This window comes from Gadus chalcogrammus, chromosome 4 (assembly GCF_026213295.1).
Source record: "Gadus chalcogrammus isolate NIFS_2021 chromosome 4, NIFS_Gcha_1.0, whole genome shotgun sequence".
Taxonomy (NCBI): domain Eukaryota; kingdom Metazoa; phylum Chordata; class Actinopteri; order Gadiformes; family Gadidae; genus Gadus; species Gadus chalcogrammus.
The window spans coordinates 26,917,212-26,934,940 of record NC_079415.1 but is presented as its reverse complement, the minus strand read 5'-3'; the positions used below and the strand labels follow the sequence as shown (position 1 = coordinate 26,934,940).

General features: G+C 46.3%; 1 protein-coding gene across 1 annotated transcript; it reads left to right on the top strand.

Annotated features, from left to right (window-relative positions):
- Window positions 1-13,086: 13,086 nt before the first annotated feature.
- Window positions 13,087-15,238, top strand: dph3 (diphthamide biosynthesis 3). Its single transcript, XM_056588667.1, has 3 exons — window positions 13,087-13,295; window positions 14,162-14,236; window positions 14,851-15,238. Exons 1-3 carry the CDS (start codon window positions 13,188-13,190, stop codon window positions 14,920-14,922), a joined length of 255 nt encoding a protein of 84 aa, XP_056444642.1. The 5' UTR covers window positions 13,087-13,187; the 3' UTR covers window positions 14,923-15,238.
- The last annotated feature ends 2,491 nt before the right edge of the window (window positions 15,239-17,729 follow it).

Genomic DNA, 17,729 nt, shown 5'->3' with positions numbered 1-17,729 from the left:
TCCAAATGAAGCTGTGTGTCTGGCCGCCTGGCTGTCCATCTGTCTTTCAATCTATCTAAAGGTCTTTTTCTTCTCTCTGTCTGTCGGTATGTTGATCTATTTACAGTATCTATCTATCAATCTATATATTCACCATATATCTGTCTGTCTGTATGTATGTATCTCTCTGTGTCTGTTTTTCCTCTATCTATCTATCAATGAATTGATATAGTACTATCTATCCATCTATCTATCTATCTATCTATCTATCTATCTATCTATCTATCTATCTATCTATCTATCTATCTATCTATCTATCTATCTATCTATCTATCTATCTATCTATCTATCTATCTATCTATCTATCTCTCTCTCTCTCTCTCTCTCTCTCTCTCTCTCTCTCTCTCTCTCTCTCTCTCTCTCTCTCTCTCTCTCTCTCTCTCTCTCTCTCTCTCTCTCTCTCTCTCTCTCTCTCTCTCTCTCTCTCTCTCTCTCTCTCTCTCTCTCTCATTCTCTCTCTCCTTCTCTCCCCCCCTATCTATCTATCAATCTATCAATCTATCAGTCAGTCAGTCAGTCAGTCAGTCAGTCAGTCAGTCAGTCAGTCAGTCAGTCAGTCAGTCAGTCAGTCAGTCTGTCTGTCTGTCTGTCTGTCTGTCTGTCTGTCTGTCTGTCTGTCTGTCTGTCTGTCTGTCTGTCTGTCTGTCTGTCTGTCTGTCTGTCTGTCTATCCATGTATATATTGATCAAGTACTATCTATTTATCTACCTGTATATCTATCTATCCATCTATCTATCTGTCTATCTATATCATACAATGGGCATGATATGTCATCAGATATAAAACTGGCTAACTAGATTAACGTTCAAGGGTCAGAGTACCCCAGGTTGTCAGATTTGAAACAAATTGGCACACAAACAAAGCATTGAAAACCAACTGGATCAACTGACACTTACAAAAAAGCCTTGTCCTCTTTTGACAAAGCTAAATGACCAAAGCCTTGCAAAACATACTGGAAAAAACGTTCAAATCTGAAATTCCTTGGAAAATAAAGGTCATGTTTTATATAAAAACTAAAGAAGGTTTCCTGCTATTGTCTTAAAATGTGCAACACTTTCCATATGCGAGCATATCTTCCCACTGAAAATAATAATAAAAATGAATTTGCAACATACTTCCACATATTAATTAACTGCTCCATGCAGTCAGTTATTAAAAAAACAACATAAAAGCAACATCACCAAAGTCATAATAGCTCATTGGCTATTAACTTTAACCTAACCGCAATCTCATGAAACTGCTCTCAACTACATTTAGCCAGAACAGCCCACTTGGTGGTGATTTAGCTTGTTTGTTACTGCTAGCACATCAATTACACGTCCGATCCTCACAGGCTTGAAAGAACATAAAGACCCATTGTAGTCTGACAGAAAGGAATATGTGAGTTGTTCTGTTGTTTGCATTTATGCCTGGGCCTTTTCTGATGAGTGGAAAAACAACATTATTTTACATGTTCTAACCTATAGATCTGTATGACCTGTGGATGAATAGTGACAGAGAGGATAAGACAGACATTGCAATTTAACCAGTTTTTAACCTGATAACACTCACTTCTTGAAGCTTCAGAGATTCTAACCTTTCCAAGAAAAAGAAGCCCCTTAGGTATTTAGGAAACATGTTGATCTAATAGAGAAATAGTCAGAAAGAACATGGGATAAGGGTTTTAGCATGGTAAACACTCTTGACTTGTATATCAATGGTTCAGCACTGCATTTCCCCTACATGCCAATGTGCTGGCGTAGATAGCTGGCTATGGTACTATTATCCAAATGTCACCCAAAAGACGACTCCTCATTGCAATTAATTTTGACAACATTTTTCCCAATTTACATTTAGGGCATTTAGCAGACGCTTTTATCCAAAGCGACTTACAATAAGTACATTTGTCATAAGAAGTGCATCAATATATCGCTGTGGGTACAGAAAGGATGTTCATAGAACCAAGTGCAAGTACCACCAATTCTAAGAAAGGTTAGGCTAGCTTTAGGTGGAGTCATCCCTATGTTCCCCGGGTCCTATGTTCCCCGTTTTTCCCCAAAAGGGTCCTATGTTCCCCTTTAGCAATACATACCGGGGAGCATAGGACCCTTTTTCTAAAAAGGGTCCTATACTCCCCACTGTTGCGGGGAACATAGGACCCTTTTCTGGGAAAAGGGTCCTATGTTCCCCGCAATCTATCAATCTTTAAAAATATTTAAACTTTGACGCGACATTCGCGTGATGACAGCCAATCAGCGTTCAACAGTGTCGCCACTGAGTGACATGTGTAACGTAACAGCCAATCAGCGTTCAACCGGCCAACTCAGTGCGGTGCAGTCCGGGGTGAACTGCAGCATGGAGGAGAAAGTGATTGTTGCCGTTTGCGACTCGCGGAGCTCTATATAGTATTGTGTGGTGGTTATCATAATTCACCCACGGAACTATGGGTGGGGGGGGTGTTTAGTACGGACCCGTTTAGCGGACGGAACGACCGTCCAGTTTAGTCCGGTTTTGACTTTACGAATGAACGTCTTTTTGTATTGTGTTCATTAAAACTTTGTGCTGGATACTCCGCCTCCGACTCCCGTCTCTCGGCACTACACTGGTGACCCCGACGAAGGTCTCGCTGAAGCTTCAGAGACCAAAACGAACATGGCGAATAATGCTTTTATTAAGTTGCCGGAGTTCTGGGAGTTTTCACCGACGGCGTGGTTCGCGCAGACAGAGGCGCAGTTCGCCATCCGTGACGTCACGGACGACACTACACGCTACTACCACGTCGTGTCGGCGCTGGGGAGATCCACTGCGACCCGGGCGGCGAATTTCATAACGAATCCCCCGGACCACGGCAAGTACAGGGACCTCAATGCCTTCCTATTGAAGACTTTTGGGCTGTCACAGTCAGAGCAGGCCCAACGCTTGTTGGCTATTCGGGGCCTCGGGGACAGCAAACCCTCTGAGCATATGGAGATGATGCTCAACCTGCTGGGTGCTGAAGAACCTAACTTCCTCTTCATGGAGCTGTTCCTCCAACACATGCCACCACAGGTCCGGACGGCGCTCGCGGGCACGAGGATTACTGAGCCACGTGCGTTGGCGGAGGAAGCCGACCGTTTTTTCCTGGCTGCTCAGAGTTTGGCACCCGAAGTGCTAGCCCCAACACGCAGTGCCTACCCACCGGACAGGGACAGGCTGACCAACAGAGCCCCAGTGGCCGACGATGGCAGTGCCAGCAATGGTATGTGCTATTTCCACGCGCGTTTCGGCGCTAAGGCAAAGAGGTGCCGGTCCCCGTGCAACTTCAAGCCGACGGGAAACACCAAGGCTTGCGCTCATTAGTGGCCGTGAGTGCAGGCACGTCAACCCGGCTATTGTTCATCAGGGACGCTCTCTCCGGCCGCGAGTTTCTTTGCGACACCGGGGCTCAGAGGAGCGTCCTGCCGGCTACGGTGGAGGACACGGCCCCTGGCGTCCACGGTCCACAGTTGAGGTCCGCTAACGACACACCCATCCGCACGTATGGTAAAAAGACCGCGGACCTGTGCTTTGGAGGCCAGCGATTCAGGTGGGATTTTGTCATGGCCGACATCTCCTTTCCCCTCCTCGGCGCGGATTTCCTTTGTGCGCGCAATCTGCTTGTAGACGTGAAAAACAACCGCCTGGTGGACGCACGGACGTTCTCATCGTTTGAATGTGCCCGCGGTCGGGCGGCTTACGGCGGGCTCTCCAGCTCCCTCTCAGAGGGGGACGAATATCAACGCCTGCTCAGGGAGTTCCCCGGTATAACCCGACCTACCTTTTCCGCGGTCACGGCAAAACATGGTGTGGAGCATCATATAGACACCAAGGGCCCACCCGTCTATGCTAGGGCCCGACGACTCAACCCCGACAGGCTGAAAGTCGCTAAGTCGGAGTTCGCCAACATGGAGCGCCTGGGCATCATCCGCCGCTCGGACAGCCCCTGGGCCTCACCACTCCACATCGTTCCCAAGCCAGACGGCGGGTGGCGACCGTGTGGGGATTACCGCCGCCTGAACGACGCTACCACGCCCGACCGCTACCCAATCCCGCACATCCAGGACTTCTCAGCACACCTGGCGGGCAAGCGGGTCTTCTCGAAGGTGGACCTGGTACGCGGTTACCACCAGGTGCCGGTGCATTCCTCGGACATCGCCAAGACAGCGGTGGTGACGCCGTTCGGGTTGTTCGAATTCCTGCATATGCCGTTCGGGCTCAGGAACGCGGCTCAGACCTTTCAGCGGTTAATGGACTCGGCGCTCAGGGAGATGCCCTTCGTTTTCGTGTATTTGGACGACATCCTGGTCGCCAGCTCCTCCGAAAAGGAGCACCAGGGTCACCTACGCGACCTCTTCATGAGGCTCGACCAGCACGGGCTGATCGTCAACCCGGCGAAGTGCCTGTTCGGGTTGTCCTCCATCCACTTCCTGGGGCATCTCATCAACAAAGAGGGGGCCGCCCCTCTTCCGTCGAAGGTGGAGGCAATTTCTGCTTTCGCCCGCCCACACACGGCTCGGGCGCTCCGGGAATTCCTGGGGATGGTGACGTTTTACCACCGGTTCATCCGCCAGGCGGCTCACGTCATGCGCCCACTGTACGGGGCTCTCAAGGACAAGTCCCCTAACCAGGCTGTCGACTGGACGGCGGAGAGGGAGAAGGCGTTCGAGGCCACGAAGGCCGCCTTGGGCGAAGCCGCCATGTTGGCCCATCCATCGCATGATGCCCCCATCGCCATCACCACCGACGCGTCTGACTACGCCGTCGGCGCGGTACACGAGCAATGGGTCGATGGTGCCTGGCAGCCGCTCGCCTTTTTCAGTCGCCAGTTGACCCCCAGGGAGCGCAAATACAGCGCGTTCGACAGGGAACTCCTTGGACTCTGGCTGGCGATCCGCCATTTCCGATTCCTCCTGGAAGGGCGGGAGTTTGCGGCTTTCGTGGATCACAAGCCTCTGACGTTCTGCATGTCCAAGGTGGCGGAGCCGTGGTCGGCCCGCCAGCAGCGTCAGCTGGCGTACATCTCCGAGTACACCACGGACATCCGACACATTGCTGGCAAGTCTAACGTGGTCGCAGACTGCCTCTCGAGAACGGTCATCGGGGCTGTCCAACTAGGCCTGGATTACGTCCGCATGAGCGTGGACCAGGCCTCCGACCATGGGGTCCAGGCCCTGAGGGATTCGGACACGGGATTGCGCCTGGAGGAGGTCGCGGTTGACGGCTCGGACGTGAGGCTATGGTGCGACGTCTCCATAGGCCAGCCTCGACCGCTGGTCCCGTTGTCCTGGCGCCGGCCCGTTTTTGAGGCGTTGCCTGGCCTTTCCCACCCCGGCAGGAAGCCGTCTGTGAAATTGGTTTCCCAGAGGTTTGTATGGCAGGGACTGAGAAAGGACGTTAGTGCATGGGTCAGCTCTTGCGTTGACTGTCAACGGTCCAAAGTGCACCGCCATATTAAGGCCCCCCTTGGAGAGTTTACTGTTCCCGAAAGGAGGTTCGACCACGTCAACGTCGACCTGGCGGGACCGCTTCCCTCCTCTCACGGGTTCACCTACCTCTTCACCATGGTCGACAGGACGACCCGCTGGCCTGAAGCTGTTCCCCTCTCCTCGACGTCGGCTTCTGACGTGGCACGCGCGTTCATCGGCACTTGGGTCGCGCGCTTTGGGACTCCTTCAGACCTCTCCTCGGACCGGGGCTCGCAGTTCACCTCGGAACTCTGGAACGCGGTGGCTGAGGGGTTGGGGGTCAAGCTGCACCGCACTACCGCCTATCATCCCCAGGCGAACGGCTTGTGCGAACGTTTCCACCGTTCCATGAAGGCAGCCCTACGGGCCAGCTTGAAGGACGGCGACTGGGTGGATAGGCTGCAATGGGTGATGCTCGGCCTCAGGTGCGCCCCTAAGGAGGACCTGTGGTCCTCTTCGGCGGAGCTCGTCTACGGGCAGGCCCTACGAGTGCCAGGCGACTTTATTCCTGGCGCCTCGGTCCCCTGGTCGGCGGCCACACAACGTTCCTCCCTGCTGGAAACCGCTAAGGTTTTCGCGCCTGTTCCCACGTCGCAACACGGCACTCCCACTTTCCGCATGCCCCCCGATCTGTGCACGGTGGACTATGTTTTCATTCGCCACGACGCCCACCGTGGTCCCCTACGCCCTCCCTACGATGGCCCGTTCAGGGTTTTGAACCATGGAGACAAGTGCCTGGTGGTGGACGTCGGGGGTAGGCCTGAGACCATTTCCTGGGATAGGGTTAAGCCGGCTAACGTGGGCATTTCCAGACCGGTGGAGGTGGCGCAACCCCCACGCCGGGGACGTCCGCCTGCGCCGCGCCCCGCGCTGGCCGTTGAGACTCCAGCGACCTTGTTGACCCCCGGGACCTCCGGGGTGGCGGACGGCGCCGACGTGCCTGCTGCTTCCTCTTCCTCGGCCCCTGTCATCCGCTCGAGACGGGGTCGGGTCGTCGCCCCTTTCCGTCACGAGGACTTTGACTATGGGTGAATTCTGGGGGGGCTTGTGTGGTGGTTATCATAATTCACCCACGGAACTATGGGTGGGGGGGGTGTTTAGTACGGACCCGTTTAGCGGACGGAACGACCGTCCAGTTTAGTCCGGTTTTGACTTTTCGAATGAACGTCTTTTTGTATTGTGTTCATTAAAACTTTGTGCTGGATACTCCGCCTCCGACTCCCGTCTCTCGGCACTACAATATAATATAATAATTGTTCATATAATATCACGGCCAAAAGCTCTGTGTGCCTGATGGCCGTAGCGCGGGGAGCTCTCGTAGGGATTGGGCTTCTTGGGTTTGTTTACCGGCGTTGCTATGGTTTCCGGTCTTGTGTGTTCCAACGGTTTATTAGGTAGGCCTATCTAATAAATCTCTGTCTAATCAATACTTCATTCACTGCCACTTCCGTGGTCATTACAATATTATGAATAGACTGCATCGGGTTCTCCGACGTCTCTCCCTCTTCCACAAAAGGTAAAGACATCCATTGGTGGTTATTTCGGCCGGAATTTGGGAAGTTGGAAGTAACAGACCGGGGAACATAGGACACTTTTTTTTAAAAAGGGTCCTATGTTTCCCGGTCACATACATATCGGGGAATGTAGGACCCTTTTCGGGAAAAGCGGGGAACATAGGACCCTTTTTAAAAAAAAGGGTCCTATGTTCCCCAGTCTCATACATCGGGGAACATAGGACTCGGGGAACATAGACACGCTCCCCTTTAGGTAACTGAGTAGCAAAAAACATTATAATTTAGGATTTTTATTTTTAAGCAAAGAATATCAAACCCCATCAAGATTATTAGTTTGATTCTGACCACCGAATCCTGTCAGAGAATGTTAGGGGGGGATGCCCAAAACAGACACGTTTTGAACACATGTGGAAGGTGGTGGCTTAGCACAGCAAGCACACTACTCTACCAATTACAGAAATAACTTATTTTTCACTTATCGGCAAACATTATCGGGAACTTATGGATATTGGATGTCCAAATGGCCATCGTATTGCCTGATTTATAGGATATTTTCTCATAGAACTGAAAGAAAAGCCTTGCATAGGATGGCAAAGATAGGATGGCACGTTCTTGCAGATCATTAGATGCCTGTGATTATGTACTTTGTGGCCATGTTTAAGTTAATGGTTGTACGATACATCAAAGACTTTTTTACCTTTTCGACCATAATCACTCCATTCTGTCTTCGGGTTTATGTCTTAAAAATCCAATCCTATGTTAAACATTTTCTATCCCTTGTGATTTTTGCAGCCGAAACAGCACAGCCTTGTGTAGCGTTCACACCAAAAGCGAGGCAGATTTTTGACGCGGCGCAAATACATCAAGTCAACGCAAAGGAGCGATTAGATTAGATGAGATAAAAACATTGAAATTAAATATTTCATATTATTATTTCTTTTTTTCGTTTGCATTGAAGAAGTAGAATCACAAAAAATAAGCATGAACCCTTTAGTTCGTGAAAAAATATGCATCTATTATCCTCTTTGCATGACTTTTTATGCATTCAGGCCGGGCCAAAATTTTGCTTCATTTTTGTTGTGTAAGCACCATTGTCATCGTGACTGTCTATATGTTGTCTGTTCTTCCTGCCCCCTCGTTGCGCTTGCATATCTACTTTGTTTACACCCAGAAACACGTGTGTGGGCCTCTTTTGTCAGTATGACTATCCCAATCCTCTTGCAAACTCCCCATTCAAGCCATTTATTTTATCCTGAGAATTTTCCCTTGAATGGTCAAAATGAGGGTAAATAAAATGAATTAACAGAGATAGCTAGCCAATTCAATTCAATTTGATTCAATTCATTTAATTTGTATAGCCCTTAATCACCAGTACAGTCTCAAAGGGCTTGCAGTTTTTTTCCGTCGCTTTGGTACATTTCTCAGTTCACAATTGCAATTCTCAAAACTACTTGTTCAATCTTCACATCATTGTGTCACTTGCGCACATCAATGAAGCTGTTTCTCATTCTTTGAACAAGTTGCAAATGTACATCCATGCAAATGATTATGTACAATTCTCTGCTCTCTCCTACATTATCAATTGCTTATGTCATATTGAACAAAATGTATTATAATGGGTCTCTGTCGAATACTTTCACCCCCCAACAACATTTAGGCATTAGTTCCTTGCATAAGTCGGTAGACCAGAGAACAGTGAATTACAATAATCCAGCCTTGATGATATGAGTGTCTCTGTATCAGCTGCGAATAACATTGATCAGATTTCAGAAATATTTTCTCAGATGAAAGAATGCAATTCTACTTTTGACGTGTTGTTCAAAACAAGGCAAAGGGTCAAACCAGACACAAAGATTTTTAACACAGGCACTTTGCGAGAAGACCTATCTGTCGAAACATAGTGAGCCTGCTTAGAATTTTATTTGGTCTTGCTTTGGGCCTGTAACTATCTGCTCTTTCTTGAGCTACCTGCAGCTCTGTTAGTTCTACATCCATCTTTGTATTGCAGTCAGACAGGACTCAACCTTCCGGGTTGAGCCCTTTGAATTAACCGGGATGTTGATTTGAGTGTCATCTGCAAAGTAGTGGAAGCTGATTCCGTTGCCCAGGGGAAAGCCTGTAGATTACAAAAAGCAATGGACCAAGGACGGACCCCTGGGGGATACCCAAGCTTAGATTGCAATGTTTTGATTCTGATCCTTCACAGATAACTTGTTTTCTATCTGTGAGCTAAGATTCAAACCAGGGCAGAATCGTTGATGCCAACATGATGTTCGATACGGTGAAGAAGAATGTTGTGGTCAATTGTGTCGAAGGAAGCACTGAGGTCGAGCAACACAAGCAAGGAGCTTGCATTGGTATCCATCGTAAGTAGAAGATAGCAATTTCTCACACTCAGGGCATCTCTACTTTGATTGGTTTATGGCACGGGTTCCGAACCTATTCTCTCCAGGACCCACCTAATTCACTTCTGATGGAATTTGCGCCGCCCCCCCCCATCCTCTTTTCCCCAGACCTATTAAAGGAAAATCATACATTTCTATTTTTGGGATTGGGGACTGACCTGGGACTGACCTGACGCTAAGCTCCGCCCTTAGAACGCAGATGAGCCAATGACATTCAAGCCTCAACTATACTCGGACATCGGCTCGGACAACTCCGTTGAAAATAACAGAGAGGAGGCATAATATAACAATTTAACGGTGGATTTATGTTGTTTGTGTAAGCACTGCTGCTGCATTTGCTACATTCTGAAATTGCGGCACTGCTAGGACGTCAAATTGTCCCCACGGTTGGGAACCACTGGGTTAGGGCAATCCATCTTTCCTGTCAATCACTTCCCTGCACAACTCGTTATCACCTCAATTGAATGGTGATAACTTTCAGTGCCTACTAGACTTAATTTGGCCTCTGTTATTTAACCTCTACATGCTCCCCCTAGGCCAAATATTTCAAGACATTACATAACACAGCTATGCAGATAATGCAGATTTACCTTGCATTATCACCTGATGACTTTGGTACTATTGACTCTTTATGCCTGTGCATTACAAAAGTGAATAGCTGGATGCAAAATAGTTTCTTACAATTAAATAAAGATAAAACTAAGATAGTTGTATTTGGGAAGAAAGAAGGGAGACTGAGGCTCAGTGCCTACTTGAAGGCTAAACGTCTTAAGATAAAACCCTAGTAAAAAATCTCAGTTATATCTTGGATTGGGATCTTAGTTTTTGTGATCATATAAAACCCACAACTAAAACAGCATTCTGGCACCTAAGAAATATAGTTAAGATTAGAGATGTTGTATCTAAGCAGGACTTAGAGAAGCTCATGCATGCATTTGTATCATCCAGGCTTGACTATTGCAATGCCCTCTTCAGTGGCCTCCCCAAAATGTCAATCAGTCGGCTGCAATTAATTAAAAATGCTGCTGCAAGAATTTTAACAAAATCCAAAAAAAGAGAACACATCTCGCCAATCCTGAGGTCTTTGCATTGGCTTCCAGTACAATTCAGAATTGAGTTTAATGTCCTCCTCATCATCTTTAAGAAATTCATGTAAAAATAAATCTCAGATATGCTAATCTATTACAAACCTAACAGGTCAGTTAGATATACTGATACTTGTCAGCTGGTTGAGCCTAGGGTCAGTTCTAAGCAGGGTGAAATGACATTTAGCCATTATGCTGTCCGGTGTTGGAACTAACTACCAACAGAAATGAAATCTGCCCCTACTTTAACTTAAAAAGAAATTAAAAACCCAATTTATTTTCTATTGCTTTCAATTAATCTTGTGTTTGTTTTGTTTTATTCTGTTGTTACTTGAATAATTATATATATATTGTTGTAATTATTTGTTTATTTATATATGTATATTTCTCATTGTATTTTATTTTATTTTAAAGCACTTTGAATAACCTCTGTGTCTGATAAATTTGACTTTGACTTTGACTTTTGACCTCAACGGTGACATGTAGGAAGCAGAGAGGGAGGATGTTTGGTTGGTTATTTTTCAAAATCCTTCTGTCTTCTGGTTTTCAACCCTCAAATCGTACCTGAAGCAGATATCAACAGCACCACTTTAGTCAGGAATAGAGTTACCATTGGAGAGTGTATGACTATTTTAAAAGTACAAGTCTGATCATCATCTCTTATGTTGCCACGCCCCCCACCACTGTCCTCTAACATGTGTGTCCTTGGACATTTTGTCTTCCATGGCCTGGCATCAGAGACCGGGTTATCATTTAGATGCTTTTATCCAAAGCTACCCTGAGTTAAAATGTAACTTAGGAGCAGGTAGCAGTGAGTGCATCTTCCTCAAGGAGTCCCAAAGGTAGACTGTAATCATTGGGGATCGAACCAACAACCTTTTGACTGGAATACAGTCCCTTGCCCTAAGTATGACAACACACTGTCACACGCCAGTTCTTCCAAAGATGTCCGATGCCAAAACCCTTGTCTTGTGCAGAGCCATTAAACAAGGACAGTTCCAAGAATCTTTGTTCGTGTAAAATTCTTCTTATTTAAAATCAAGCCACTTAATCTAACTTTGTGTCCGTTGCTTTATTCAATTATCCTCGTGACAAACTCCTAATTTCATCGTGGCAGCCACTGTCTCAAACCAACGAATGCACACTTGCATACACACACTCGCACACAGACGCAGACAGACACACACATACAGGCAGATACACATTTACGCTGATACACACACACGCATAGACAAAGATACAAATAAATAGAAGAGGAATTCTTGTTACTGGATGACTTGTTATGAAATAGGTCAGCGGTAGCCGGCGGTTACCATTGATGACAAGCCCTATTCGTTGGCTTTCTGGTGGTTCGAAATTGTGCAACCTTGGTTTGTTTCTTGTTTTTTTCTTCACACTTCCAGTTTTCTGCCAAACATTGGAAGCCTTGTTCATCGCTAATTCTGTGTAACATTTGTTTTATATTTTAAATTTTCTGCAGTAACATTGGGGCAGTTGTCTGTAGGACTGAATGGTGGGGTAAGGTGAGAGGACTCAATTATTCTGAATTTGTCAGATAAATGAATTAATTGTGAAATATCAATCTCAAAATCTAATTCAGTTGCATCTGTTCCATTGCAAGGTCAATAAGTTAATTGCATCAGGCATGAAGGGGATTCCAGTGTTAAGTAGGTTATGCATTTTTTACTGAATCATTTCAAGAAAAGTTGTTGGCCAATGAGAAGAGTAGACTGTATGGTGACAGCTGAACAGAGCATTGTTAGCAGCCTATTATCTTCTCATTAACAGCTACCTAATCACAGAATGATTAAGACCCTAACCTTTGGTTCCACAAGAATAATTTAAACAAAACAACACACAGTGTCTGCAATTATATTGAATGGAATAATGCATTATTGATTGTTAATATTAATGATAAAGTATGTTCAATTAACTATCATGGAGATAAACTGCAACATGGGTAAGATGCTGAAATGCTCAAAGCTCATTCAAACTGTTTTTCTTATTTCTCACAATGACAGTGTCAAAGAAAGAAAGAAGGAGAGACAGACAGACACGCAGACAGACACGCAGACAGACACGCAGACAGACAGACAGACAGACAGACAGACAGACAGACAGACAGACAGACAGACAGACAGACAGACAGACAGACAGACAGACAGACAGACAGACGGACAGACGGACAGAAAGAAACACAGAGAGACAGACAGACAGACAGACAGACAGACAGACAGACAGACAGACAGACAGACAGACAGACAGACAGACAGACAGACAGACAGACAGACAGACAGACAGACAAGCAGACAGAAAGACAGGCAGACACAGACAGACAGACAGACAGACAGACAGACAGACAGACAGACAGACAGACAGACAGACAGACAGACAGACAGACAGACAGACAGACAGACAGACAGACAGACAGACAGACAGACAGACAGACAGACAGACAGACAGACAGACAGACAGACAGACAGACAGACAGAGGCAGTAAAAAAATGAGGAATGGAACAATGACGAGCGAGCAATGCGATCTTTGTCTCCCTCTAGTGGCGGATCTTTCCAAGTGTCATTTTCCTGCGACAACCGGGATTGACGTCACATGCATGAGTCGACCCAGAATTGGCAATGTGAGAATTCCACGTTTTTATATCTTCGGCCCGATAACTAGCCAGAATGTCGATATATCACGACGAGGTAGAGATCGAAGATTTTGAATACGATGAAGAAACCGAAACGTACTACTTCCCTTGTCCCTGTGGTGACAGGTTCGCTATAACTAAGGTAATGTATAAGATGAATGTATTATAACAGGTACCAATACTGGGCTATTGCGGAAAGTTTTATCAGTTGAATCGGTGTTAGTTATCATCAAACATGTAAAAGCTTTAAAACGTTTGCTTAAGAATGATTACTCATATTTAGCAGTTATTTTTGTGTACTGTGTTATTTTTCGTGGGACAGTAAAGCCCATGCATCAGGATGACACAGCATGCTTATTGTTATGAATACAATGCTGAACTGATGACGTGTTTTCTATTACGAAAGCAGGGTCTGAGGAAATAGTGTTGTTCTAAGGGTTGTAATTCTAATGGTTCTAAAGGGGCTGTGGTTCTAAAGGGGCTGTAGTTCTAATGGTTCTGAAGAGGCAGTAGTTCTAATGGTTCTAATGGGGCTGTAGTTCTTATGGTTCTAAAGGGGCTGTAGTTCTAATGGTTCTGAAGGGGCTGTAGTTCTAATGGTTCTGAATAGGCTGTAGTTCTGATGGTTCTGAAGGGGCTGTAGTTCTAATGGTTCCGAAGAGGCTGTACTTCTGATGGTTCTGAAGAGGCTGTAGTTCTGATGGTTCTGAAGGGGCTGTAGTTCTAATGGTTCTGAAGGTTTTTTTAGTGCTGTAGATCTAAAGGGATCTGTAGTCGCTAGACTGCTACTGTTTGGACACTTGTTGTCTTCTTTACTATTTGTTAGTGGTCAGTAGAATACGCTTTTGCATTGCCTCGCCATTTTCAGCAATCCACACTCGAGGATCTCAAGTTCAGGTTATACAGTACATCCTAATAAAGAGTAGCATGATATGTATTTTTGTCTGCTAATTAGAAAAATGTATGAACTTATCTATTCAGTGAACATTAACACCTGTTTTTCCGCAGGAAGACCTTGAAAATGGTGAAGAAGTGGCTACATGTCCAAGTTGTTCCCTGGTTGTAAAAGTCATTTATGATCAGGTGCGATGCTCATCCACACTTTACTGTAACAAACACCAATTGGTTCACTCTTATGCTGCCTGCGTTTGCGAGTACTTTACAACGGCTTATCACAAACACCTAATTGCAATTGTTTATATTTGTGGCAGGCGCATTCACGTGAGATTCAATTTTTTGTAAAATCAAAATCCTGATATAGAGCAAACCCCTGCTAGACACGTGTATTCAATGCAACTTACACATGATGCTGAGAAAATGCAAACATACTGACAACCGTATTTAAAAATAAATACAAAATCGAAAAGCTATGCAGAGCAGCTATAAGAATCTGAACACATGGTTAGTATACTGTTTTGGTTTCTGTTCACAAGCGAAATTGAAGTGCATGTTAGCTAGAGTTTCATCTCCAAAATGCAGAGATAGTCTCAACAAAAGTGTGAACTGAGTCCAACATGAGCCAATAGATTCAGATGTTCTCAGAAGAGAGGGGTTTCAGATGTTGACATTATTCAAATATAATCATAAATGCAGAGCATGCATTATTGTGTACATGGAGTGGCTCGTTCTAAATGTTTCATGTCTGATAGCACATAACACACACCTTACTTGTGTTATTGGTGGCCGCGGTGTTGCAGGAGGAGTTCATGGCTGGGGAGGTTGTGGAGGCACCCTCAACGGAGAACAAGCTGGAATTGGCCACGTCGTGATAAAAGATGAAGCCTAGCCTGTGGATCTCAAGGAACCACATGCCTCCCCTCTGACCAATGCTTACTGTTTACCAGACCGACGGTTCGGTGGGAGATCCCACGCCGTTCACTGTCCGTGATGACTGGGTTCCTGGTTCCATCGTCTATTTATAAACGTGTCGATATTTTCTGATTACCTCACCAGCTACTCTGAAACGACAAAAGGGGTTACTTCATGATTATGCAAAATTATCTGTAAATAACTTTTATTTATATTTTACGTGTAAAGCTGAATAAAAACTGTTGACTCCAAATAACACATCGTTTCGTGTTTATTTTCTGCTGTTGTAGTTTGTCCATCAGAGGGCGCCCTTGAGAAGGGATAGACAACGGTCCGACTGAGCAGAAGTGACTGAGCTGGAGGCCCTGTTATATCCACTGACAGTGGAACACTTACAGCTGTTTCCGATACATTCTGACCAACCACACATTACAAGTTTCGCGTATCTTTGTTACGATTTGACTAGAATTTGAGCGATATGGGATTTTGATAGACCTATGTTATTTGCCATAAAGAAAATGTCTCTGGAACCAGATGTGAATTACAGGCCAGATTCGAACATTTAGTTTTGACTGAGGTTTTACCCGTTGACCTGAGATAGATGCTCTGTTCATCCACATCAACACCAATGCAATTCAGCTGCTCAGTAGCCTAGACTGGTCTAGTGGGCCATAAGGGAAGATGACCAGCGCTCGTCCACGTCTGCTCGTGCGCGCGTAGACTGACGAGCGAGGGAGCGCGAAGCAAGGGGCGTATGGCCTATATAAACTGTAGGATGGATGGCGCGCGTTACCGCCGTGTCCTTGACGTGATCTTGACAAGGATCACACGTCTCATTGCGTGCTTGTTTTATTGGGGCCTTTTTCAGATATGGTTATTATGGTTTAATGGATTTCTGAGCAGGGGGTCGTTCTAATTGAGGTGAGGCACAACAGAGCGCTCCTATCACACAATATGATCATTGTCTCCTCTCCTGAAGCAGACAAGCTTAAAAAAGCAAACAATATATGTCGATAATATGCAACCCCCATTCTAATACCACGGTCATGTTTTTCCCTCTAAGCCCTCTCCATTGTCAATGTTAAATGGAAATAGATCAAAAGAATTAGTCACTTTGACCTAGTTTTGTTTTTTAATCCCAGCGGTCCCGGGCCATCTACACGCGGATCCGTAGTCCCCTCGCTGATTGTTATTACATTATTTATATTGGGGCTGCTGTTATAAAGCTGCCGCCCCCCCATGCTCTAGGTTAAGCCATTCAAAACCTGTACCTGTGTTAACTCGTCATGTCCTCCTAGTTTACTGTCAAACATTAAGAATTGATTCACTGTTTATCTATAGCCTACGCGCCTCCTAGGTGTATTTGTGTGCGTGTGTGTACGTGTACGTGTACGTGTACGTGTACGTGTGCGTGTGTGTGTGTGTGCGTGTGTGTGTGTGTGTGTGTGTGTGTGTGTGTGTGTGTGTGTGTGCGTGTGTGCGCGTGTGCGTCCCTTCAGCTTTCTCTCCCGTGGCCCCTCTGACGTCACGGCTCCTGGCAGCCAGCAGCAGGACTCGGCAGGCGGGAGGCGACGGTAGTAGTAGTTGTAGTGATAGGCGACCGAACCGGACACATTGTAAGGTAGCAGCTGCCACTGGGGCCTCGTTTTGTCAAACACCTGCCCCGAAAACCTAAACATCGTGGGCGATTTCATCGGGGAATTAACAGGAGAGCGACTCCTGGTCAACTTCGTCGGCAGGGTTGGACACCGACACCCGACTCTCTCCCTCCGGTCTCCTGCTCATCCTCCTCCTCCTTCTCCTCGCGGGGACCGACCGAGGTAAGGGTATCAGCGGCCGGAAAGGGGTCCGACTGAGGACAAAGTTGCACATCTTTCAGGCTGGGTGCTGATGATGATCGGGGGCGGGGGAATTCGATCCTCGGGGAGTTAAAAGGTGTCTAGTTAAGAGCCAAGTAAGGAATATCACTGTGTCCAGGAGATAGTGTGTTTAATCGCTCTGAACGCGGAACGTTTATCTGGTTGTGTTGTTGTGGGAGCAGAGCGCGGCGGTCAGTGCATGCGGCTCGTCGGCTCCTTTGTCCACCGCGCCGCACAAAAGAGGTTCAGAGACAGTGAACAAGACCAGGTTGGGTTGCCAGATTGGTTGGGGAAATCTGGCACAATCTGGCAACACTGTTCACAGAACAAGTTTGGGGTGCTGTGTTTTGGACAAAGCTTGCCAATATCATCTATCACGTTGATGTGCTTTTCTAGGCGTGTTGATCCCTCAGTGAGATCTAAAGATGAGGGGGAGCTGATGCCTCCGCTGTTAATATGTACTTACAGGGTGTCATGTTGTTAGTTGGCGTCGCTTTGAGATCTTTCTAAGCAACAATGCATTGAGACGTGATCAGGCTGAGCAGGTGATTATGGTTAACCCTACATATTTCTGTTATTTGAGATCTATTTCCTAAGTCTCCTTTATCTGTCAACGCGTCATCGCAGAGTCTAGTCCGGCACTGGCATGCGGAGAGAGGTCCTCGTCGGTTCACAAACGACATCTAAGATACTATTGTGTAATAACATTAAGGAGCAGAGGGAATGGATGGCCGCCAGATGGTTTTGTATTCCGAGCGTTGTTCTACATGTAGTGTAGCCTACCGCAAACGTCATTTTATCAGGACGAATTAGGGATAAACTCCCCAAATCGCTTTGATTCATGATGCAAATGAAGAGAGTGGGCAGTGGACTCAAAAGACCAGCCGTTGACATTCAATAAAGAGCTT

Excerpts from the sequence above, each read along its gene's own strand:
- dph3 (XM_056588667.1), top strand. The coding sequence starts at position 13,188 with ATGTCGATATATCACGACGAGGTAGAGATCGAAGATTTTGAATACGAT. Across the intron at positions 13,296-14,161 it reads ACAGGTTCGCTATAACTAAG|GAAGACCTTGAAAATGGTGA; the intron begins GTAATGTATAAG and ends GTTTTTCCGCAG. Across the intron at positions 14,237-14,850 it reads TAAAAGTCATTTATGATCAG|GAGGAGTTCATGGCTGGGGA; the intron begins GTGCGATGCTCA and ends GCGGTGTTGCAG.